This window comes from Lampetra fluviatilis, chromosome 30, assembly GCF_964198595.1.
Source record: "Lampetra fluviatilis chromosome 30, kcLamFluv1.1, whole genome shotgun sequence".
Lineage (NCBI taxonomy): Eukaryota > Metazoa > Chordata > Hyperoartia > Petromyzontiformes > Petromyzontidae > Lampetra > Lampetra fluviatilis.
This window is the reverse complement of record NC_136304.1, coordinates 10,708,477-10,725,718: the sequence shown is the minus strand read 5'-3', so window position 1 is coordinate 10,725,718 and position 17,242 is coordinate 10,708,477. Positions and strand designations below refer to the sequence as shown.

Sequence of the window (17,242 nt, the reverse complement as noted above, 5' to 3'; positions counted from 1 at the left end):
ACTCCTCGACGTAGCTGCGTGTCCACGAAAGCAGCGTATACATGCTCGGAGCTCCGGCTAATATTATTATACACACGCGATTTTATGATCCGTGATAACAAGCGTTCATATGAATGTCTCCTATGAGATATTATTAAAATGCCTCCTATTCAACAGTGCGTGTGCGCGCGCTGTGTATATTGGCCCCGTGTGGATTACGAATGCGGGATGGGTAGAACGTCATCATCATCATCATCATCGACAGTAGCCATTGTCTGTCCACTGCTGGAGGAAGAACACAATGCACTATTTTAATTGGCAACAGTGCCTCACTGAGTCGCACGCCTCATATCGTCCCGGCCGAGAGCAACCATAACTTCATATTCACTCATCATCATCATCATCAGCAGCAGCATCATCGTCATCGTCGTCATCATCATCATCATCAGCAGCAGCAGCATCGTCGTCGTCGTCGTCATCATCATTATCAGCAGCAGCATCGTCGTCGTCGTCATCATTATCAGCAGCAGCAGCAGCATTCACTGCTGGATGAATGCCTTCTCACGCCGCCGCCATCCTTCGCGGCCCCGCGCCGTTAGCAGATGTCCCCACGGTGCAGACAGACGACGTTGCCCTGTGCGCGCCGCACACCTCCACGTGCAGTGGCACGCGCGTCACCTGGGGCGGCTTCACCTGGTCGCAGGCGAGTGCCTCGTCTCCACACCCAAACCCCAGCCCCTTCACGCGCTTGGTCGGGGTGACTGCGATCTTCTCGACGACGCACGATACCCACCCGCCCTGAACAATAAAACAACAACATCTTCACTCCCACTTTTAGAAACGATTCCTGAACGCTGAGTTGTGCGGATACCCGTACATCTACATTTATATATATACTCACACGCGCAATCGTTGAGCAGCGATGAGTACACGCCATGCCTGTAGTGGTCGCTATATATCGACAATAATTAATAGGACTGATTCCCAGTTGTGTGTTTATTTGTTTGCTAGATCAAATATGTTGTAGTCCTCATCCTCGCATGGTGTATTGCAACATCCTGACGTTCTGCACGCTATGACCAGGGACATCCACGCGTACCCGCAGGCACACCGGACTCGTCACAGCACGCGAACGGGATGTTCTTATTATTGTTGTTATTGTTGTTGTTATTGTTGTTGTTATTATTGTTGTTATTATTGTTATTGTTGTTGTTGTTGTCGTTGTTCTTATTATTAGTATTGTTATTATTATTCAACAGGAAAATCGTGCAAACGTAGGGTGTCGCGGTGCTCCGTGCCGTGACTCGGGGGAAAGGGGTGCTCGGGTTTTAAAAGCCGCCCCCCCGGCCCCCCAAAAAATAGACAGATTCATAAAGGTTCAAATGAGGCAATACTCCAGCCACGAGGATGCATCCTCGAGTGAGATTTGGTTCATTAAAGACGCAGCGTCGCCGCGCGTATTCATGCCGTTCGCGTGCGACATGGCACTCGTTGCGTTCGTTCGAAACTTTAATTTTGCTTCGCAATTCGCACTGATGTAGCATATATATACACACACAGCGACACACTGCGACTGAAATAACCAGGGTGAATAACGAACGGGGAGTTTTGGCATCACCATGCATGGGTGGTGGTAACACAGCGACGATGAAGAATTGAACAATGTAGGAAAGAGAGCCCCTCCCTGAAGCGAAGTCAGCCACGGGTCGCCATCAGACCACCTCCCTCTCGTGTCAAGCCGCCACTCAGCAACCTCGCGTGGCACTCACTCCACGTGTCACATGTCTCGGTCGCAATGCTGTCACCCCCCCCACCACCGCTCCACTGCTCAATGTGATATCGTTCGTTTCATACATTATGTAGGGCCGTTGCCCGAAACGTCACCAAATCATATGTGTATATATTCCCTTCTAAGGCCGCAGGATGATGGACACATGCGTTTATGGTTGTTGATGTGGTTGATGGTTATGTTTGTCTACCACTGTCAAACCAGCAGCAGCGTCGCCCAAATTGTACACAATCTGCTAGCATAGTAAACGTGTATTAAATCAGAATATTTATGTTATACTGCAGGAGGAATCCGATGAGCTATAAAGCTCGGGACACGGGTAAGAACGTTACAACAACAAACAGAGCAAACAAGCGATAGCAGTGTCAAGTACAAGAAAGGTAAATAAATCACCCAACACACACACAAATACAACAACACCATCCCCACCTTAACAGGCAAAGCCCCACTGAGGTAGTCACCTTTTTTTTCATTCAGGAGCGACCTGGATATCGCAAATGATAGCTCAACAAAGTGGACATTTGTAGCAGCAAACTACAATACCTAACATTCAAACTTGATTAGAAGCTTTCGTGACTGCAGGGATTACTCTTTGCTTCTTTCGGTAAAGTCACGTAGAAAGAAAATAAATTAAATAGAATACGAAGTTTCGATTGCAACACAAGCAGTCGTCATCAGGTAGAACTCAATTTGAGAGAGAGACAAAACACAGACACGGAGACACACAGACAGAGGGAGACAACACAGACACACAGAGACTCTGTGTGTCTATGTTGTGTGTCTCTCTCTATGTCTTTCTACGTGACTTTACCGAACAAACCAAAGCATAATTCCTAACATCGTAAATCACGTGCAATCATTGCAGACAATGGATATTCATTGCATAATGCATGCATCATTGTACACGGTGTATACATTGCTAGCAGGCGTGTACAACGCGTGTTCGCGTACTATGTGATATCCTTCGAAGAAACGAGGAGGCACGTATATGTGTAGAGCTGTGAGTCTGGTAATGTAAGCCTCAGCGCCAAAACGGATGCCCGTTGCCAATAAAGTTACACAAATCTGGTTGCACTCACACGCACTCACGCACACACTCACGCACACACGCACACACTCACACACGCACTCACACACACACTGACACACTCACATACTCACACACACGCACTCACACACACTCACGCACTCACACACGCACTCACCCACACACAAACACGCGCACGCACGCGCGCATACACACGCACGCACACACGCACACACTCACTCACACACTCACACACACGCACACACGCACACACTCACGCACACACACACACACTCACTCACGCACACACTCACACGCACGCACCAACGCGCGCACTCAACTACCGGATTATAAGACGCACCCTGAAAGCTTTAGAATACAGGGGGGGGGGGGGCGTTGCGTCTCATAATCCGGAGGTTACGGACGATGATGCTGCACCCTCTGCGTTGTGCTGGCGATGTGACGTCCTACCAAGCAGGGAGCTGCTACGTCGAACTTGGACATTGAATGTTAGGTCAATTATAGACAATGGCACATTTACTGTCGTCGAGAAGAAAGTAAATGTCTAAGGCGTTTCGGGCCACTGCCCTTCACCGGGATATATTTTGATTTGCACATCATCTGATATAGTTGTACTGCGTATGTGTCATGAGCCACGCCTCGTGTGTGTGTGTACATAGACCCTGCGTGTGCAAGTGGCATGCGGTTACGAGTAAGCACAGGTTATGTGCAATGTGCCGGTGGGTGGTAGGCATCCACCATTTGACGTCTGCACCGCATACTGCCGCATGCAAGGCACAGGTGTGTTGACATATACCTCAACACGTGCGGGGGTGTAGGTGAGTGCGTGTGCGTGTGTTGTGTGGGGAGCGGTAGTTGTAGCGGTCAGCGCGCTGCGCTACGAACCCGGCGTACCCGAGTTGGATTCCCGCTCACGGCACAACACCGGTGACGATTATTTTAACCAGTCCTGGGCCTGCCCTAGGTCGACTCAGCCTCAAATGAGTATCTGGTGCGGTGTGTAAACATCGCCACTCGGGAGACAAAGGCGGCCTGGCGTGGTGTTGGCCACCCACCACCTCGTGTGCTGTGCCGGCCTTCATAGGTGCTCGCTAACAACACTTGTCCCAATAGTCTGTTAAGGCTATACGGGGTATCTTTGTCAAGGTGTGTGTGTGTGTGTTCCACACGCAGTGTAATAGTGGGGAGCTGTAGTGTAGCGGTTAGCGCGCTGCGCTACGAACCCGGCGAACCCTGCGAACCCGAGTTCGATTCCCGCTCACGGCCACCAACAGCAGTGACGATTATCCGAACGGGTTCCTGGGCCTCCGCTAGGTCGACTCAGCCTCAACTGAGTACCTGGTGCGATGTGTAAGACATCGCTACTCGGGAGACAAAGGCGGCCGGGCGTGGTGCTGGCCACCCACCCCCTCGAGTGCCGTGGCGGCCTTCATCTGTTCCCCCTGTACTCGATAACAGCACTTGCCCCGACAGTCTGTTAAGGCTACACGGGGGGTCTTTTTCTTCGTATAATAACCACGTGCCCCACGTATACACAATGTGGACATCTGGGATTTGGTGCTGGTATATCATTAATGTGCAGCGTTGTATCTGTTCGCATGAATGACGCCGCTATGTAAAATGAAAAGTATTATTACTCTATTTGTGACAAAGAGCTTTATAGCTGATCGGATTCCTCCAGTGGGGTTTGCGCCCTGTGGTCACGAAGCCGCCACGGCTCACATCAGTGGCAGATTCATATCTGCACCCTTCCCACCCCACCCAACATCCAGCCTCTCTCACCAACCCACATTGGCCAGCGTGGTGAAGTATGGATTGACAGAGCCTCTCAACTATGACGATGCTTGTCTGTGGTAATTATACAATTAAGATGCACGTCGTGGTGCACAATAGAGGTTCTATTAGCTCCCTCCACCACGTAACTCGCCACACCCGCCACACACACTACACGTGTGTCACGCATGTTCGTCATCATACGATTCGTGTATAGCCACTATGTTTCATACCTATACAGTTCTGTGTGTGTATATATATGTAAGTCTACAAACGTTTGATTTCAAACAATGTGTGATCGGCGTTGTCACAAAGACCTCGTTGTACTGCACTTCTATGCCCACCGCCTTCACCGGCGCGGCGAGGTAGGGGTCAGTGGAGCCCGCGACCCGCACGGCGTGTGGACCCTCCTCATCCAGCAGCGGGTTGACGCAGAGCCGCAAGACGAACGATGTCTCGTGCACGGAACGTGCCTGTCACCGTGCGTCTCCGGCCGTACAGGGAATGTTTAGTTTGTATTGCGGTAGGTCCAATAAACACGTGGAGGTACACGTGGAGGTACATGTGTAGGTACGCGTACACGTGTTCCACTCACCATGTAGGTACACGTGTAGGTACACGAACACGTGTTCCACTCACCGTGTACGTGCGCGCGCCTCGGGGATTCCTCTCGACCCGAGATGACTCTCTAGAGACACCGATCACGAGTCTGTAGAGTCGACCGTGTGCCCTACACGGTCCAGGTCTCTGTAATCGTCTTCATCATCATCACCACCGTGATCATCACCATGGTCTATCCACAGCTGGCTCAAGGCCCTCCCAACAACCATCCACCCGCCCCAACCTCACCTGATCCGTCTGGAAACGCGCTCCGTCCCTTTGATCTCCACTCCGTCTCTATCCATGGCTGCTTGAGTCGCGATGTTTTTAACCTCCGAAACGCAGTTTGCGTCAAATCCGTGTGTGTGTGCGGCGCGCATACCCCCAATTATTATTGCCACGACCACAATAAAACGGCGAGGCGAAACAGGCAAAGATCCCCCTATAGACTTTACGAGACTGTTGGGGCAAGTGCTGTTTGCCAGCACCTATTAAGGTCGGCACGGCACGCGACGGGGTGGGTGGCCAGCACCACGCCCGGTCGCCTTTGTCTCCCCAGTGGCGATGTTTAAACATCGCACCAGGTACTAATTTGTAGCTGAGTCGACCTAGGGAGGCCCAGGACCGGTTCAGATAATCGTCGCTGGTGTTGGCCGTGAGCGGGAATCGAACTCAGGTTGCCGGGTTCGTAGCGTAGCGCTCACCGCTACACTAACAGCAAGGCAAACACACACACAGTGGATGCAGCTCGCTATATAATTCCTGCTGAAGACTAGGCGACCGAAACGTTCCAGTCTTACGTGACGCGAAACGTGTCCCACATAGGCTAACTGCCTTCATGTATGCAATATGGAATTACGATGTTTAAATCTGCACATGTTATCTGTATTTAACGAGTTGACATACAGATGCATGCGTTATGACCACGAGTCGTATTTCTGTTGTCACGGGATAACATCAGTTGATAAAGGGCAGCGAAGTATATTTATCGATTATCTGCGAGTTAATTAATATCTGTTTATCATATTACACACACGCACGCACTCAAATATTTTTTAAAAACATATTTGCTGGCTGCATGTCTGTTGGGAGGAACGGACGGTGACGAAGTATTCACTAAACATGCCACTTGCCGGGATTGTAACCCAATGCGCACACTGCACGCCTGTGCTCCGATTCTCACAACCGAGTACAGTACGATGGTTACTCATCTTGATACTAGACTCGTCTCAATGGTCGTCGCAGCACTCATCTGAAATACTCATCAAAATGCTCCACTCAATACTCGACTCACCACTCGAGTACTCATACCAGTACTCATCTCAGCACGCATCTCCATGCCGTGTCAACCCACACGGTTTACCCCGTATTCTTGTGCAGGGAAATCGAGTTTTCAGGCCCATACGGCAGTACAGCCGTTTCAACACGGACAACATTTGTTCATTTTATTTATTTGCGTTTCTTCCTTGCGATGGGACTTTGTAGGGTGAACGTTGCGATGTATAAGGGGCACGGGGTGACCGATAAGGTCTGAAATGGTCTGTGACAAGCTCGGGGCTCTGATAAGGAGTTCACAGCCTGCGCACCCGGGCTCAATCGCCTCCAGCTGCCCGTGGCACCCCGCGGGTCATCGTGTAGCGCGCCGTGGACGGAGTCGCTCCGCTGCACTGGACAGACACGGCCGCGCGTTGACGCGCAGCATCGCTAAACCTGCGAGCGGAGAGTAAATGCCACGTTAAGACCCATTGGGGAGACCGCCGTTTAATTAGGGTAATTCGATGAGAGCCATGAAAGTATAATCATCGTAATGATAACTCGTGGACGCTGCCGCGCGCGGGCCGCCTAAAGCAGGTCGGTTTCGTGCCGCGCGTTATTAACGCACGGGGAGTTCCAAACCAGCTCGCTAAGCCGCGGTGAATTGGAACCCGTGCCGTGCCCCACGCCGGCGTGCCACGCCAACAGACGGCGTGGCAACGCGTCCCTTGCGCGTGCCGACTTTGCGATCACGCGCAGAGGAAGCCGCTGCCGCTGCTGCTGCTGTTGGCATCGCCTTCCCGTTCTGTCGACTCACCATCACACCGCAATGATGCACACGAGGGCTGCTCGTGCCGACCTCGCGGACCAGCGAGCCGTGCCTGAGAGTGACCCCCACCAACCCCACCCCCTCCCCCCGCCCTCTCCCCCCTTGAGTAGCCAAAAAATCTCAACGGGCGCGGCACCGGGCGATCGGACTCGGGTTACTAATCGCAACCAGACATTGCTGTCCGAAGCTGGACTTCGGATGGATCGTTTGCGCGCTATGAAGAAGGGCCGTAGCCCGAAACGTCGCGGGCCCCGGAGTAGCGTGGGTGCAGCCGCTAGGTCCACTCGGCATGAAAAACGCACGCACAGTTAGTCGGTGGTGGGAATCGGCAGCATCGGAGCGAGTGTGTGGAGTCCCGTGAAGTTGTCGATTCGACTGCATGTGGCCCAGCTGCGTCGTGCCGCGTTCTCCCGCGATTATTATAAGACGCCTCGCTCGGGAGGGTAAACAGCGCCCCAAAACGTGCGCCCGGTGGATGTCTGGTCAAACACTCACACAGCAACCGGTTTATCAGACGCACCCCCCCCCCCCCAGCTTTCATTTGGCGTTAGATTGCGGTGGTTGAAAGTGCAGCATTGAATCCGGATAATGATCGATAATAAAGGAGGGGTGGTGGGGGGGGTTACTTTATTTGTTGTGAGTGATTTTGAACTCGCTGCTGGATAAAGGCCGCCACACGCCGTGCCGGTCACGGGCGTGGGACTGACCACACTCCACCACACTCCACCACACTCACTCAACCACACTCCACCACGCTCCACTACATTCCACCAGACTCCACCACACTCCACCACACTCCACCAGACTCCACCACATTCCACCACACTCCACCACGCTCCACCACGCTCCACAACACTCCACCACACTCCACCACACTCACTCCACCACACTCCACCAGATTCCACCACACTCCACCACACTCCACCAGACTCCACCACACTCCACCACACTCCACCAGACTCCACCACACTCCACCACACTCCACCACGCTCCACCACGCTCCACAACACTCCACCACACTCCACCACACTCCACCACACTCACTCCACCATACTCCACCAGACTCCACCACACTCCACCACACTCCACCAGACTCCACCACACTCCACCACACTCCACCAGACTCCACCACACTCCACCACGCTCCACCACACTCCACCAAACTCCACCACACTCCACCACGCTCCACCACACTCCACCACACTCCACCACGCTCCACTACACTTCACCACACTCCACCACGTTCCACCACACTCCACCACACTCCACCAGACTCCACCACACTCCACCACACTCCACCAGACTCCACCACACTCCACCACACTCACTCCACCACGCTCCACCACACTTCACCATGCTCCACCACACTCCACCATACTCCACCACAATCACACTCCACCACACTCCACCACGTCCCACCACACTCCACCACACTCCACCACGCTCCACCACACTCCACCAGACTCACACTCCACCACGCTCCACCACACTCCACCTCGCTCCACCTCGCTCCACCACACTCCACCACACTCACACTCCACCACACTCCACCACACTCACTCCATCACACTCCACCACACTGACACTCCACCATGCTCCACCACGCTCCACCACACTCCTCCACACTCACACTCCACAACACTCCACCACGCTCCACCACGCTCCACCACACTCCACCACACTCCACCACGTTCCACCACACTCCACCACACTCCACCACGCTCCACCACACTCCACCTCGCTCCACCACACTCCACCACACTGACACTCCACCACGCTCCACCACACTCCACCACGCTCCACCAGACTCCACCACACTCACTCCATCACACTCCACCACACTCACACTCCACCACACTCCACCACGCTCCACCACACTCCACCACACTCACACTCCACCACACTCCACCACGTTCCACCACACTCCACCACACTCCACCACACTTCACCACACTCCACCACGCTCCACCAGACTCCACCACACTCCACCACGCTCCACCACACTCCACCACGCTCCACCACGCTCACTCCACCACACTCCACCATACTCCACCAGACAGTTCGGGTTCGTGAAGTTTCGTGGTGTGCGAGTGGATGTGTGTGTGAGTGATGTGTCTGTGGATATATGAGATAATGTGTGTGTGAGAGTGAATGTGAGTGAATGCGTGAGTGAATGTGTGTGAGAGTGAATGTGTGTGTACATGTGAGTGAATGTGTGAGTGAATGTGTGTGTGTGTACATGTGAGTGAATGTGTGTGTGTAAATGTGTGTGTGTACATGTGAGTTAATGTGCGTGTGAGTGAATGTGTGTGTGAATGTGTGTGTATACATGTGAGTTAATGTGCGTGTGAGTGAATTTGTGTGAGTGAATGTGTATACATGTGAGTGAATGTGTGTGTGAGTGAATGTGTATACATGTGAGTTAATGTGTGTGTGAGTGAATGTGTGTATACATGAGTTAATGTGTGTGTGAGTGAATGTGTGTATACATGTGAGTGAATGTGTGTGTGAGTAAATGCACGTGTGTGAGTGTCACATCGGAGACAGAAAATATGAACAGGTCCTGGGCTTTCCCCTATGTCGACTCAGCCTAAAATGAATACCTGGTGCGATGTGTAAATATCGGGACGAAGGATACAAAGACGGGCGGGAGTGGCTCTGGCCTTCATAGGTTCTCGGTAACAACACTTGACCCAACAGTCGGTTGAAGACGGTACGGAGGATATTTGTCTTTGTGCGTGTGTGCGTGTGTGAGTGTGTGTGTGAGGGGAGCGGTAGTGTAGCGGTTAGCGCGCTGCGCTATGAACCTGGCGACACGAGTTCGATTCCCGCTCACGGCCAACACCAGTGAAGATTATCTGAACCGGTCCCGGCCTCCCCTAGGTCGACTCAGCCTCAAATGAGTACCTGGTGAGGTGTGTAAACATCGTCACTGGGGAGACAAAGGCGGTCGGGCGTGGTGCTGGCCACCCACCCCCTCGTGTACCTTTCTGGCCTTCATAGGTGCTCGCTAACAGCACTTGCCCCTACAGTCTGTTAAGGCTATACGGGGGATCTTTGTCTTGTGTGTGCGTGTGTGAATGTGCGTGTGTGAATGTGTGTGTGTGCGTGTGAAGTGAATGTGTGAAGTGAATGTGTGTGAGTGAAAGTCTGAGCGAGGGAGTGTGTGTGAGTGAATGTGTGAGTGAATGCGTGTGTAAGTGGATGCGTTAGTGAATGTGTGTGTAATTGAACTTGTAAGTGAATGTGTGAATGTGTGTGTAATTGAACTTGTAAGTGAATGTGTGAGTGAATGTGTGCACGTTCGCGAGAATTTGACTCCGTGTTCGTCTCCCGACCACTGCCGTCACTGACTGCTGTGGGGATGGGGGGATGGGGGGTTGGTCTTTACAGGGACACGAAACCCCGCACGGCTCTCAACTCGTAGCTATGCACACCCAGCGCCGCGTGTCCCGCTCGCTCACGCGCGAGTTCGATGGCACGGTAGTGAACCCGGCTCACTATGGCCGTGTCCCCTGTTGTGACGCCCTGGAGCAGCTACACCCATGAGTCGTGGCATAATCATCATACGAATATTTACGTGCGCTGCAGGAGGAATCCGATGAGCTATAAAGCTCTTTTTTTCGACATTTGTCCAGTAAAGGGGCACGGGGTCAGAGCGTTACAACAACAAGCACTAGGAAAAACACGACGGGAGTGCAAAATCACCGCCGCTCCCCTCCTGCCGTAGCAAGTAAACAAACAGACACTCACCGGCCTCATGTCCATTGGCAAACGCAGGCTGGTGCTCCGTACATAGTTTGCCGCACAGAGACAGCTGCCACCGGGGCGTCCATTGACGGGACTGCAACTGGGGGCCATTGCCGTGGTTGAGATGTGACGAGAGACGCTTTGAGTTGCCGCCAATGCATTCAGTCGAGCGCCACGTGCACAACATTCACCCCCCCCCATGTATGTATGTCGACACACATGTACGTTGAACTTCTTTTGCACCGCACGTTAGCAACCCCGTATCTCCCCCCGCCGTGTGCTTGTCGGCAGTACGAGGAGCTCCCGTACGGAGGTCTGGACGGGCTCACGCCGGCCATGGCCGCGTCTGTCTACGGCGACCCGCACGGCCCCCGGGGCCTGCACCACCACCACCACCACCTGCCCCCGGGGCCCCCGCTGCACGCGCCGCCCTACGGGCACCCGCAGCCTCCTCCGCTCGGCTCCGCGTCGGGCGACAGCGTCAAGAGAGACAAGGACTCCATTTACGGGTGAACACCGCCAAGAGACAGGGTCGAGCGGCGGCGTCGCGCGCGAGGGAATTGCAGGGCCGCCCCCTTTGCCCCTGGCATTTGCGATTTATTTCAATGCTGCCGCGGAGTAGCCCGCGGTACTGAACGTGCGATGCAATGGAGTCGCCGGTTCGGATTCGATCTCCCCGGGCGCGGCAGTTTGAAGCGACGGGGCGAGGCTTCTCGGGTGATGCACTGCTGTTAACTCACTGCGTGTGTATAAGAGGCGGAAGCCCCCGGGGATAACTTCCACAAAACAATTGCATCGCACCGTGGCCAGGAGGCCTTTTGCACTGCTGGTTTGTTGCTCAAAGTTTTGGGCATACTTTTTTTTTACCTATTGAAACTATTTTTAAACTATACTTGTTGTACCAGGTAAGGCCCACTGAGCTATATAGCTCTTCTCCAAAAGCGACCTGGCTATCACAAGCCATAGCTCAACGAAGTGGCCATTCACGTGGAAATTAATAGCAAACAAACACCATAAACGCACGTTGATTCTAAATGTGGAGGGGAAAAACCGGATCACGCAACCATCGGAGAGAGAGTCACACAAACTCCAAATATCCAGCAGGCGTCAGGGTCGGCGTCGAACCCACGACCTCCTGTACACCAGGCGAGGTAGTTAACATCTCGCCACCACGGCGACCCATTTGATAACAATTTGAATAACGTGGCCCGGTTTTAAATGAGGGTAGGTTCCCTAGTAGCGATACAACTTTGTAGTACTTGTCGGCTCATATTGGATGATCGTTACGAGAAGCGCGCATCTCCTTCACGAATGGAACATTAAATAGACACGCCTCAGTCGTGCGATTGTGGCCATGCAACTCAAACTATGGACCACATAGTCAACGCACTGTAGCCTGCGCCCCTTCAACGGAGGAGGAACAGCGACACGACACGAACTCGCTCTCTCTCTCTCTATGCTGAAGCCCTCCCGTCGTGGCCAGCAACGCTCGACATTGGTTTCGACATCCCGAACCACATTGCAGCTGCCAACGTACGCAAGAATACAATCGAATCGGGATAGTTATCATGCCCCCCCACCCATACCTCTCTCCCCGGTTAAGGAGAGACAGATGAACGAGCTTAAACGCTCCCAACCTTGCTTTGATGACAGCATCGGGCCTCTGTCATTCAGCTGTCACGGTCCGCACACTCGTCCCAGTGGGGCGCAGTCAGCAAACGGCGGTGTCATGCGCGTGGACGCGTGCGAGCTCACCAACCACTGTAGCGTCCTCGATGGCCCCGTCACTCATCGTCGTCGTCATCAGCATTCCCAGGACGCTGCAAGCTCGCGCCATTGCCCCAAGTTCCTCGCATTGATCACCGCCCGTGACAGCGCTTTCAAAGGGAACGGTTGTCCACATCGCCACCTACAACCAGGACTGCGTTGGTCTCGCTCGCGGCGTTTGCTTTGACAAACGTCAGTCAGCTCGACAGGCTTTCGCTTGGGCTCACGAAGACAAAGATCACCCGTAAAGACTCGATAGAATGTTGGGGCAAGTGCTGTTAGCAAGCGCCCATGATAGCCGGCACATAACGGGGGATGGGAGGCAAGCACCACGCTCGGCCGCCGTTGTTACTCCAGTGGTGATGTTTCCACGGTGCTAAAGAAATCCATTTGAGGCTGAGTCGGCCTAGGGGTAGGCCCAGGACCCGTTGAAATATTCGCCACTGTTATTGGTCGTGAGCGGGAATCGAACTCGGGTGACCGGGTTCGTGGCCCAATCCACTACCACTCCCCACATGATAGACTCGTGCACCCGACGTCATCCACGCGGTTATGCATTTGCCGCACACAAAAGAACCACAACAATCTACTACTCATGTTGGAACACTTGGCCATGCTCAAATGCAGGGATACCACACGCAGTACACCGTATTGTCTGGATTAAAAGACACACATGTTGTCCCCTGTAGTTGGAAGCAAAAGTTTGGGTTGTGCGTTTTAATCAGGTAGCTGTAGTTATGTGTTTTTTTTTACCAGATTTTATATAACTTTATTGACACCGGGCACAAGTTTGGGATCGCGTCTTGTATGTTGAACTTCTTTCGCACCGTACGTAGCCAACCGTGCAAAATCCTAGGTGCGGTTTTACTTTCCGGAGCGTCTCATCATCCGCAGAGCGTGGTACGCACAAGTCATGCACAACTACACAATGAGTGAAGAGCCGTCATTAGCTTGGACCCTTCTGGGATCCACTATCAATGCTACTTCACATCCTGGGTCTGCTTGGCCAGCGTCTGAACAATCTTTACTATGTGGTCAACGTAACCCCGTGTGCGAACGCGTCTGCGATTCGGCGACCGAGGTAGTGTAGAATTCAATCCGTCACAATTTGCCTGAGAACACGTGACCGAGGCCCCCTTGCACACGCGTCCCTCACGCGTCTATACAGCACCGTACACAGCGGGGTGAAGGGCCCGAGACAACCCCCCCCCCTCACCCCCGGTGCCTTCAAACTAAAAGTGTGATATCCGTCGAAACGCGGGGACCCCCAAAGCGCGGGTCCCGGGGCGGTCGCCCCGACTCGCTGCCTACCGTAGGGGCAGCTCTGCGCGCATATTTACTGTGGTGTCGAATCGGCACAGGTGACACGCGCGAACTTGTTTACAGCAGCTCGCCATTGTAACTCGCGCGGGGAGGTGGCTCCTGGGCTCGATGGTGATTTATTAATCGTGTCAGAAAATCAATGCTGGTTTTCAGCTTCCAAAGTTCATGCGTTCCATACATAAATAATAATAAGCGCCGCTGTTCGGCAGTCCCATTGTGTGCGGAGTGGGTGACGCGTCCCACACACGCAGAAGTTACAGCAACAACAACAACAATCTCTTTACCTGAGGTTACAGCACCAGCTGGTAAAATCAAAACCTCGTGCATTTGTCGTTGTTATTGTTACAGGCACAGTGGAATAATATTACTCTGTGCATGCACGTGGCGTTGTTGGTTGGTGACGTTACAACTCATCGCAAACATTTTTCCGAGGGAACTCCCAGAGGCAGCTGTCCCCGTGCGGCGCGAGGTGACACGGCAGGCGTGTCACTTACATGTAATTATTCAATCCACTGCTGGATGGATACAGGCCTCACCATCTACGGTGACACACTGTGTGCCAATGTCCAGCACGTATTAAGGATTAGACAGATCATAGCCCCTGTTCCGAGCAACTTTAACTCTCCTTCGCAATCTCGTGTTATAATTCAACGTTGACTCTTGTTCTAAACCAGATGATAACAAAAGAAAACATTCGAATTCGGTACAAAACTCAATATTTCAAGAGCTGCAACGGATGTGACGACACACACACGCACTCACTACGTCACGAAGCAGTGCGTACAGAGCCGCGGGTTGCCCACCCCGGCTCTGAACTTGCCACGTTCGTTTAAAATAAACCAAAGCCCCTACGAGTAAAGGCTGCCTCTAGCCCGCACTGGTAAATGCAGACTGTAGCGCTGGCTGACATCTCTGCAGTCCTACAGAACCCGAGTTCTTCTTCCCTTACAACGCGAATGTGTACTCCCGGCTCTCTAACCCAGCTCAAACGCCCTTCGTAACCGCAGCGTTGCTCCAAACACCCCCAACGCCAACGCTGCACGATTGTGACTGGACGCGCAGGGCAGTGGCTGTGTGTGGCACCACCGATGCCACCCCCCACCACCCCCCGCGTTAATGAATAGTGGGGCACGACTTGGGGCACCGTCGATCTGCGTCACTTTTTGTTCCGCGCCGTTCCTGTGTCTCATTTACACGGCCACTGCCCTCGGGGTGGTGGTGGTGGCGGTAGTGGTGGTGGTGGTAGTGGGGGTTCAGCCTCCACGCGGCTCGCTCAACAACACTCAACGCACGCCTCTGATTTCGTCACTCCGTCTCCCCTTTGTTTAGCGACCTTCCTCGTCGCATGCCCCCCCCCCGCCTCTCTCTCTCTCTCCACACACACACGCGCACACACAAAACAAAGACAGGGGAAGCCATGCGACGCAGCCATTAAATCCCACCATACATTTTAGAATGCGCAAAAGTTTCGTTGGGATTATTGACAGGCACGCATCCTGAGAGTTTGACTGCTGTATGTTTAAAGTTGGCACCTCGTCCGGGCTAGTTGTGTTTAAGGAGGCAGTTGCAGACAGTACTTATTGTAAGAATTTAGTTCGCGCGTACGATGTGCATCATTCCCCACAGTGTTTTTGCCGTAATCACAAACGCTCTCAGTCTCAAATCAGGCATCATCAGCAAGAGGAAGGCCGTCACAGAGAGGCGGGGTGTATCGCCACACATGTTCATTCGACAGAAGAAGAAGAAACAAAGCCATTCCATTCACCACCTCGTATTTCTACTGACAAGTCAGCTCCTCTAATTAAAAAACAAGCCCTCAAGATGTAATTGACCTGATTGTCATCGGCAACAGCATCCCGCAAAACCTGGGAGCTGCATGCGTGGCCACCCCCTCCCACCCCTCCCACCCCCTCCTTCCTGGGTCACCCCCTCCCACCCCTCGCACCCCTCCCACCCTGGGCCACCCCCCCCACCCCCTCCCACCCCCACCTACCCTGGGCCACCCCCTCCTCCCTGGGCCACCCCTCCCACCCCCTCCTTCCTGGGCCACCCCCTCCCACCCCCTCCCACCCCCTCCTCCCTGGGCCACCCCCTCGCACCCCCTCCCACCCCCTCCTCCCTGGGCCACCCCCTGATCCCTGGGCCACCCCCTCGCCCCCCTCCTCCCTGGGCTACCCCCTCGCCCCCCCCCCACCTACCCTGGGCCACCCCCTCCCACCCATTCCTCCTCCTCCGTGAACTCTAAAGCACTCGCCTCCCTGTCAAACAGAGCGTCAGCCTCCGCCGACCTCTCCCCTTACGCAGTTTAAGTTTGAGCAGTAACCCCTTGGCTCGCCGGGACGAGCCCATCATTGAGATGCACGTGGCGTGCGCAGGGTGGCCGGGGGTGGTCCGGGGTGCCCCACCGTCCCTCCTTCCCTCTGTCGGGGGTTTGTGCTGCCCGGCCCCAAACCCGGGCCCCAACCCCGGCCCTCCCGCCCTCCCGCCCGCCCGGGTGTTTTTCAGCGGGCGTCGCCCCCGGCATCGAGAAACGGCGACGTGCGGTCCATGCCAAGGAGGCTCCTGAATGAGGGCGGCAAGGGGTGGGGGGCGTAGACTCGGCGTTTGGAGTTGGGGGTGGCGTGTGGGATGTGGGTCAGGGTAGGGGAGCCCCTGCGACCACCACCGCCAACCCACCCACCCACCCGTCCTCTCCCTCCTCGTGGTCACGAGTGTACGCTGAGACCAGTGCCGGATTAAGCGAGTGCGGGGCCTGTAGCATTTGTTATAAAGCGGCCCTAAATTAAAACAAATATTAAAACACACATTTTTAACTTGCATAGTAAAGTAATTGTATGTTTTCATTTGCTATACAGCCAGATAATATGACAACTCGCTAACCTTAACACCCAGTCGTTCATAAAAGTTGAAGGCGGTATCGTACTATAGCAATAGAGCAAGTGCAGAATCACTGAACCGGAATTGACAGCTTTAACACATTTAGCGCGGTGGCCCTTGAAAGTGCGGGGCCCGTAGCATCATGTGTGCTGCTAGGATAATTCGGCACTGACGGAGACTTGGCTTGGTGTTGTGCGTGCGCTGTCTGTCACCTGCACCGCCCCCCCCCCCCCCCCACGTGAAACTTCGATTA

The 17,242-nt window shown here is 53.9% G+C and overlaps 1 protein-coding gene across 4 annotated transcripts in view; it reads left to right on the top strand.

Moving 5' to 3' along the window:
- Positions 1–17,242, top strand: part of LOC144943266 (homeobox protein Meis1-like) — a 251,869-nt gene that overhangs the window by 8,560 nt on the left and 226,067 nt on the right. For all 4 annotated transcript variants that reach the window (XR_013639471.1, XM_078870606.1, XM_078870605.1 and 1 more), the window contains exon 2: positions 11,314–11,531. Coding sequence is in view for 3 of the 4 variants with exons in the window: in XM_078870606.1 (XP_078726732.1) it covers positions 11,314–11,531 (218 nt within the window). In the remaining variant the exon portion in view is untranslated. The remainder of the gene's footprint in view (positions 1–11,313; positions 11,532–17,242) is intronic.